This window comes from Chrysemys picta, chromosome 1, assembly GCF_011386835.1.
Source record: "Chrysemys picta bellii isolate R12L10 chromosome 1, ASM1138683v2, whole genome shotgun sequence".
Taxonomy (NCBI): domain Eukaryota; kingdom Metazoa; phylum Chordata; order Testudines; family Emydidae; genus Chrysemys; species Chrysemys picta.
The window spans coordinates 70,230,972-70,240,299 of NC_088791.1; the positions used below are offsets into that span (position 1 = coordinate 70,230,972).

Below are 9,328 nucleotides of genomic sequence, written 5' to 3' on the forward strand. Positions count from 1 at the left end.
CAAATTCTGAGGTTGGGGTCATGAAATCCAGCACTTCCCATGGGATTCTTCTGTAAATCAGAGTGCGGCATCACAAAGCTCCTGGAGGAGAGGTAGTGCCTCCTTGATTTCCAAAGATTAGCTGACCTAGGAATCCCAACCACGTTTCCTCATTTGTAAAGAAGGACACTGTGACATGAGGTCTTGCAGGAGGGGATTGAATTGTGGTCTCATAAAGGTAAGAAGGCATCTTCCACAGAGGGCAACTTGTTTTTTTTTATAAATTAAGCAACACTGAAATGACAAACCAGTTCCCTTACTTTTATGTTGAAGCTGCTGAAGCAATTCATTTCCTGTTATCACACAGGCAAGAATCAGCATGATTTCGTCTTAGGAAACTGACAAGAGCGGAAGAGACAACCAAGTTTGAAACTGCACCTCCCCAGAATGCTATGTTAGAGGCAAACAGCACCATATCCACCTAAGAGATTCTTCTTACAAAGTTTTGAGAGAAATCAAAAACAGTTGAGAATCATGAAAGTCAGATTGTTCCTTGGTGTTCTGCTATTACTAGACCTTTTAAGTTCCTGTTATTCTTATAAGACAAATACTTTGCCTGATATAGAAGATAGACAGTTTATTAAGGAGTGCGTGAATACTCATAACAACTTTCGGTCCAAGGTGAATCCACCAGCCAGCAACATGCGTCACATGGTAAGGAGACTTTCACCATCTATTTGTGATGGAAATTGTTTTGTGCTGTTGAATTAATACATTTGCCTTGTACTTTTCTCACTAGTTCTGTGAATATTTTAGCTACTCCAGTTGTTAGTAGTTCATAGTAAATACCAAAAAAAAAAAAAAAAAAAAAGGCAATTAATGATTACAGCTGGGTACAGACTTGTGAAGTATTCCTCATTTGAAAGGTGAGTCCTTCATTTAAGACTGGTTTGCCAATTTGTAGTCCTGCCTGAGTCAGGAGGGAAGTGCATTGCTGTGCTGCTTCAGGAGAAAGACAAGGACCAAATAGACTGAGTGCCCTTGTAATAGTGGCACAGCTTACTTGTCCTGCTGTCCTGGCTCAGGTGTGCTGGACAACATGTTGAAGTGTCAAAATTAAGGCTCTTCCCACTTCTTGTCCCTGCCCAGCCACTCCTCCCCCTGGTGACAGCAGCTACTGTCCTGTCACAGCCACACAAACAGTCTGATGAGTGGGTAGCTTGGGAAAGTAAAGGGGCTTCTTATGCCCCCTAATCCCTGTGCAGGTGCACAGCTGAGCTCATGACTGAGCCCTCGCTGTTTAAAAGCTGCCTTAAATTAGTTCAGTTATGGAGGACAGAATTTGCAGCGTGTTTCAATAAGACACTTAGAATTTCTCCCATTCAGATTGTCATAGCTTGACAGCACATCAGAGATGAGTGCACAAATATTAAATGTCTTTCAGTATATGAGGGACAGGCAGGAAAGAGTGGATTTTGTAGTGAAAGGGAATGAGTGACAGGATTTTAGGAAAGACTAGATGTGGGGCAGGGAGACAAGCAGAGAAGAGTCCAAGATCACAGGCCTGGAAGGCAGGAAGGATTAAGAGAAAAGTTTCTGTTAAAGAGGTTTGAGTTTGTTCAAGTCATTGCATTTTAAGTCATTTTTGTGTCTTTTTCATTCTGCAGTCCTGGGACTCTGCTTTAGCTAAGAGTGCCAAAGCATGGGCAAAGCGATGCCACTTTGATCATAATGGCTACCTTAAAATATCAGGAAAAATGCACCCTAACTTTACTCCAGTTGGAGAAAACATCTGGACTGGCTCTCGCTCTCTCTTCTCTGCGAGTGCAGCTATCAGCAATTGGTATAATGAAGTCACAGACTACACTTTTGAGACCCGCTATTGTAGAAGAATGTGTGGCCATTACACCCAGGTGATTCTTTTGTTTCCTCCATCTTAATTTCAAATGAGTTATGGTCTTTGAAGAGAAAAAGACACACACACACACACACACACACACACACACTTTGCCTTCTACAGGTCTTTGAAGAGAAAAAGACACATATTTTGCCTAAACCACTTACAAAATTGTGATTTACAAAAGTGTGGGTTAGGAGAACTTTGTGCTAAACAAAGAAAAAAGAACAGAGTCAGGAGAGTGCTGTGCAGCAAGAGACCCACTGCCCTTGGTTTTGGTGTGGAGACACAGCACCTCCATGCAGATATTCCTCTGCCTCTCTGGGAGAAATCCACGAGATGGCTGGTTCTGGCATTGAACCTGCCATGGAGGGGGAAGGAGGCATGCTCTGACAGACTGGTCTAGAGAGAACTCAGTGAGAGGATATTTAGTTTTTTCTCCCCTGTCCTCACAAGCCCTGGGGGATTTTTCTGCAGGAAGGGGATGATCTGAGTCTAAGTAGGGTGACCAGATAGTAAGTATGAAAAATCGGGACAGGTGGGGGGTAATAGGCACCTATATAAGACAAAGGCCCAAATATTGGGACTGTCCCTATAAAAATCGGGACATCTGGTCACCCTAGAGTCTAAGAGATTCCAATATTACACAATCACAAACCAAATAGTAAATACAGGAATTCTTCATCTAAATGGCTCCATAGCTGTAACTAATGCTTCTGTGGCTGCTGTTACAAAACACGCACACCCTCAATTACTTATTTCTTGTTGAATATCATAATTGCAGCAGTCTCTGGGTAGTCCTGGAAAAGTTTAATGTATTTTGGTTTTCCTTTTAGGTTGTTTGGGCCAGAAGTTACAAAGTTGGCTGTGCAGTTCAGGTCTGTCCTAGAGTTACAGGTTTTGACGGACTCACCAATGGAGCACATTTTGTTTGCAACTATGCACCAGCGTAAGTTGATGTTATTTTAAAAGATCCAAGAGCAGGTGATCAATTCCACTCTGGCTGATGTTTGGAGTGGTCCAGCCAGAGAGCTGCGCCCAGGTTTTCTTGACCTGAGGAACAGTTGCCATAGACCTTTGGTATGGAGGCATGAAAGGATATGCCCATCATCTCCTCCCCTGCTCACAGTCTGCAAAATAGCCCTTTCAAAAAACTGATTAGAGGTTATGCAGATGCAGAAAGTATAAAAACTGCACCCGGGGAGTCAGGGGGAGGGAGGAAGTAAACCAGTTTGAAATACAAATTGCCAACTAGAGCTTCACTGTGTCCCTCTCCATGAGGGTCAAACAGTGCACTCGTTTTAGTACAAGTTGGCAAATTGCAAACTAGCCAGTGTTACAGCTTTTCTGACAAGGGGTAAGCGTGATCATTTTCTAATAAAAACATACCACCCAATCACACCTATGCTGGGCATGAAATGAATCCACTCAGGAGGGATATCTTTTATATAACTAGGTCCTCAAGCAAAAAAGAGGCACAGTAAGTTCTGTGGCTATTCTGTATTTCCAGTTTGATTATTTATTGGGTCTTTATTACGGGAAGGCAAGAGATAGATACTGCCCCTCACTTTAGTACGTGTTGGCTAGCAAAACAGTAATAATGGTTTTTTTGTTGTTGTTTCAGTCTGACTATTCTATTGTACTTCTGGTTAAAACCACTAAAGAACCAATAAAAAAAAAAAAGTTACTTCCCCACAAAACCATTTCAGGTTCACCCATTACTAGTACACCAGAACAGATACAGTCCTTAATGCTCCTTAATAATCTGCTAACAGCCAACAAAAGCTCACTTCCTGGGAGACTTCTTATTTCCTCCATACTAGCTCTCTATTTCTGCCTAACACCTGCCTAATGTAGTTCCAGTTGTACCAAGATCCACACAACTATGTAAGTCTCATTGCTGTCAACATGCTAAAATGTGTACAAAAGGGGGCCCTTCACAAATATTTTTAATGCAAAAAAAGTTAGTATCTTAAAGATAACCCGCAAGGGATTTTTTAAATTGGGGTTTGTGCCCCTTTTAGCGTCTTGATAATGTAACAAAGTTACTGAGTTTTGTATGTTTAATTGAAAAGCTGTGGGGAGAGCAGATTCTGCTTCAACTCAAATCTCAGGAATGTCACATTTGTGCTTCTTTGATTTTGCTGGAAGATTTGTTGGAGATCTCAGCTGTGTATTGGTAGCTCTCTCATACCTATGAATGAGCGGGAGCATTGAATCTTCAACATAGTTCTCCTTTTTCCCAGCTGTTTTAGACATTGATAATAATTAGGTGTTGATAAAAACAGACAAGCAAAAACCAGAGTTTTAAACAGACTAAATATTCTTACCATCTTAAAATCACTCCGTTTTTACTCTCATCCCATCTCATAGTCAGGGGTCCTTACAGGACCCAGAATTCAGAGGTGCTTTCACGTGGGTTCACACATTCCACCCCTGAAAAGGGAGCCTGCTGCTACCACCTCTACAAATGTGGTCATCTCCACAGGTGCACTCTGCTGCTGCTGCCACTGTTCTCTCCACCACTGCTCACCTCTGCCTCCACTTGCGGCTCACTGCTGCTGCATTCTGAGGGCCAGCCCCACTTTTAGTGATTTCACTGGGTAGCAGGGAACCTCTCAGCTGCTGCTTCTATTGTCTTTCACCACAACACTGTTCCCACACCAGACATAAGACTAAGCCACTAGACCAGCTCATCAAGGACGTCAGCCGTAGTAACCACTGAACAGAAACAAGGACTTTCAATCGAGTCTGGTCATTTCTGTCTTTAAACACTGGAGTGGGGAGGGGAGGGTCAAATGGTGTATATAAGACCCTTTGGGTAGAGTGCACTTCATCAGCTGAGAGCACCTGTCATTGTCCCTCTCATTTTCACTGGGATTTGGCATCCCTACCCACTTCTTAGCAAGTGAGGTTCAGTGTAAGGTGACCCAGTCAATCAGGGAATGCTAAGTACAATGCTGATGCCCTTTACTCATACAATAAGGATAACATGTCTCATTGCCCCTGCATTCAATACAAAAGTGAATTGTAACCCAAAACCAGCCAAAATTGGGGGAAAGGGAGCAGTTTTCCACCAGGCTAGCACTGCAATCCTGCTACAGCCCCACTCAAACTTTGCAGTTACTGTAAATTCAAACTCCAGAAATAAGATCATTTCCATTAAAGAAATACCCTCAAGTTACTGTCTTCCAGAATTGTGGTATAATTTCTTTAAATAAAACAGGTTATAATAATGCAGGGCCAGATTTCCAGACCCTGAATAGCACATTGCTCTCTAAGAAGTCCCATTCATTTAAATAGGATGAGTCATGTGAGTAGCCCCCAATGGGAGTGAGAGATTCATAGTCTGGACCAAAAGAAATTTGAAAAATAAAAATCAATTGTTTTAGAAAGTTACATATTTCTGGGTCCAGGGCTTTTTTTTTTTCTTCCAGAATACTCTTATGTGATTGTAACAGTTCAAATCACATGATATATTAAATTCTTCCCCCAAAGGATTAAACATTTTTCTGCTTTGCAGTGGGAATTCTCCGACACAGCCGTATAAAACAGGAGCAGCATGTAGTGACTGCAGTGGTGAAAAGTGTGTGGACAAGCTCTGTGGTAAGTGCAAGGGCATTCTATGGAGAGCAAAGTCGCATAATTGGCAGGGGAAATATGGCAGGTATTCAAGCTGTACCAGGTTAAATGAGTTATTGACATTATTCCATCAGCTGGAGTACTTTTCCTAGAATAGTTACATCTGAATTCAGAAGTGACATGGAACAGAAAAGCCAACAATGAAGAACCTCTGTGATTTCTGAAAAATAGCAATAAAGCCTGATCCTGCAAAGGGGTCTGCAACACAGACCCTTACTGCTATGTAGCGTCCCACTGAAGTCAGGAACCATCTTTAACGTCAGTGATATTTTCAGTAAGTGCAGAGATGCTTAAAGGACAAACTCCAATACATAAAATGAAAATATCTATTTTTAAAATGAATAGCCCCACTAACCAGGCTCAGGAGTGCTCCAACCACACAAATACTTAAACCTTTAGATTTTGTTTCCTGGCTGTGAAATCCTGCTGGCATGTTTTGCAATCCATGGCATCTAATGTCACAGACGAATGCATCAAGGGATTACCAGAAACATTTCACAGAATGTGAAATGAATTTTCAAACGTTTAAGGCTAGATCCTGCAAATATTTCCACCTTTCTGATATGGAGTATGACTCACTTCCATGGGTTACGCCCAGGCAGATCCATTTGCAGGATTCAGCCACTAATGAAAATTGTTTCTGTGCTAAATGTTTCCCCCACATCCTGCCCAGTGGGGGTTTTCAGCACAAATGTCTGTCCTTATTGCACTTTTTAAAGTTATGTAAAGCCATGACCTTTTAAAAACAATAAATCCCACCTTTTCTTTTGCGGTTTCCTTCATCTCTGTGATACCAATTTTATTTACTGCACCTTCCACCATTTTTTTTTTAAATCAGTTCACAGTCAGTGCCAAACTTTTAGATACCCCTCAGCTGGGGATACAGTTTCGTTGACACGGGTCATTTTTGTAGGACATTTGGAAATCTACCTGGGGTGTGAGTGCAGACGCAGTCAGTGAGTTAGTCATCTAAATGGCATTTGCTGCTCTTCTCTTGTGCCTTTCACATCATGGGTTGCTTTATATCAGTGGTTCTCGAACTTTTGTACTGGTGACCCCTTTCACATAGCAAGCCGCTGAGTGCGACCCCCCTAATAAATTAAAAACACAAACACAATTATAAATGCTGGAGGCAAAGTGGGGCTTGGGGTGGAGGCTGACACCTCACGACCGCCCAGGTATAACCTCTTGACCCCCGAGTCCCGACCCCCAGTTTGAGAACCCCTGCTTTATATGATTTGCTGAATGATCTGGCTCAAGTTTCTGCCACTTTGGCTGAAAGTGGGTGATGACCACATTCTAACTCAACAAGTCTCTGTAGAAATTTGCAGTTGTTGATCTTAGTACTTTAACACTCTTATAAAATTGAGGAGGATCATTAAGTATTACCTGCTGTCCAGGCAGGGAGTAAACACAAGTCCTAGACTGTTATTCAGAATATCATCAGCACCAATGGGCTATCCATTTTTCATTAATAAATAAAGCTGAATGATAGCCATATTTACATTTCTTTCTCATCTCTCACCAGAAAATCCAGAACGTGAGACATTGAAAAGTACGTATCACAATCTTATATTGTTACTTGAAATACTTAGAGTCTGCTACATATCACATGGCTTGATAAATACATTATCTCCTTTTTGTTTTCTAGGTTACTCCAGTTGGTATCCAGACTGGGACATACCGCCACACGCCAACCCCTCTGGTGCTCCACACCCCAACCCCTCCGGTGCTCCACACCCCAGCCCTCCACGCTCCTCGTGTGACCAATACTGTATTACTGTTTTAATAGTAAGGCTACTGTTTGTGTTACTGACTTTTGGTGCTGTCTTACTAGTACAATGGCAGTATCCCCAGATATTTATATATGAGTAATCTCCATTTGCCTCCTATTGTCGGTGTACATAAGCATTAGTACCAGTCAGTTTTCCTGGGCTGCTCATGGTTGTTTGGGACAAGGAGGAGGAGGTGTGCATGTTAACTATTCAATCAAAACCAGAGATTTTGTACCTCTCTGCACCCCAGGCGTACCTCTTCGTTGTCCATTCTTTTCCCTAAGAAGCACCTTAGAACATAAGGCGACAGCTTTAGACATTTCAGTATAACTGCCTTCTCCTAACTATCACCATTGTCAAATAATGATGTCCCATAAACACCTCATGAGAATCACCCCAGATACCTTCTCTAAAGGGTTCCGCAGGTAAAGGAGGGTCATTGCTATATATATAAAAATGCTGGTGTACAGAAGCATTGGCAGAGCAATGGTGGAGTTAGCTGCCTGTATGCTTGATAGCAGCAAGGAGCCCCATTCTAGCAAGAGCAGGTTGTGTGCCATGTCCTATATAATCATCTGTTCTCCTATTGTATCCTCATCTCTAGACATTACACACACACACACTTTTTGAGGGCTGAGTGACTGTGGGGAAATAGAATACAGAGCATTTCTGCTTCACATCCACAGCAAGTGACCGAGGACTGAAATTTTTACCAACCAAATGACTGTTTGGTGGCCAAGGTGGAATGAATTTGTTAGGTCTCAGTCCAATTTCAGGAGGACAAATAGATTGAGGACCTACAAGTATAATTAGAATACTCAGTATGACCCATATTCCCTTATCTGTAACTCCAAGGACTCCACTCAAAGTTTACTTGGCTTAACCTGGGATGGGTTATAGAATCATGGGAACTCCCCTCTTACCTTCTATTTCTTTCCCCAAGCTGTTTTTCCATACATAAGGTTTTAATAAGTGTCCATCCTACCTCTGTCAGCACTGCCATGAGGCTCTTGTCTTGCTCACTTGGCAGCCTCTGCTCAGTCACTCTGGACCCAGTGCTGCTTCCAGAAGTGTTGATTCAGCACAACTTTAGGTTTTAAAAAAGTTTAACTTTAGGTTGTGTGATATACCATGGAAAGCCTGGAAATTCAAAATGTGAAGATGACAATGCATTCCTAATGTTCAACCTTGGGGGAAGAGGAATAGAATGGGGTGGAGAAAGTGAGCTAAGAGGAAGAGTCCGTCCTGGAGAGCGGAGCCTAACATTTTTGGGGAAAGACTCAAAGTTGTGATGGATTCAACTCTCTTCTCCCACTATTTACCCTTAATGCACCCTGTCCACTAATACGCCGGTTCACATATCTGGATACAGAACAATGAAGAGATTTAAAAGTTATATTTGCACACACAAGCCCCTTTACAATGGTTAATTTGTCAGTTTCAGAAAATGATATACAAAAAGACTTTTTACATTAGAAACCTAAATAAAACCTCATTAATTTTTAAAATGGTTTGTTTTAGCACCTGAAATTCTTCAAGCACTTTGTGTGTATTCTACTTTTGGTGCCCATGCACCAAGTGTGCTGGAGATTGGAACGCTTTAGCCAGCCATGTCCACCGGGCCATGACTACGCCCTTCCTGCCCTGGAGTCCCCCATCCAAGAGCATAACGGGGGCAAAGCAACTAACCAACCCTCAGTTTCATCTTACCACCTGGCTATGAGATGGAGCCAGTTAGCAGCATCCAGTCTCTTGCACTTGCAGTTCTCCTCATTAAGTTTTTTGTAACTACTTGATAATGTTGTGTACATTTGGTTTTAATTAAGGTGACCATTTCTCTCTTTGTTTTCCTCATCCAGTACCAGGAATTAGCTCCATGTGGGGCCAGAAGTCTCCTGGGCTTAAATATTGTTCATTGTCTGAGGTGGTTAAACCCCTCAGCAATGAACATTCAACATGTTTATTTTGCCTCAGACAGGGGCATGTTAAGGACAAATGCAGTTCTTGTAAAGATTTTACTGAAAGAACTAGCATC

The 9,328-nt window shown here is 42.1% G+C and overlaps 1 protein-coding gene across 1 annotated transcript; it reads left to right on the forward strand.

Annotated features, from left to right (window-relative positions):
• The first annotated feature begins 346 nt into the window (after positions 1-346).
• LOC101949305 (glioma pathogenesis-related protein 1-like) lies at positions 347-8,801 on the forward strand. The gene is made up of 6 exons (XM_042860110.2): positions 347-693; positions 1,647-1,892; positions 2,713-2,825; positions 5,400-5,482; positions 7,047-7,073; positions 7,170-8,801. Exons 1-6 carry the CDS (start codon positions 514-516, stop codon positions 7,391-7,393), a joined length of 873 nt encoding a protein of 290 aa, XP_042716044.2. The 5' UTR covers positions 347-513; the 3' UTR covers positions 7,394-8,801.
• The last annotated feature ends 527 nt before the right edge of the window (positions 8,802-9,328 follow it).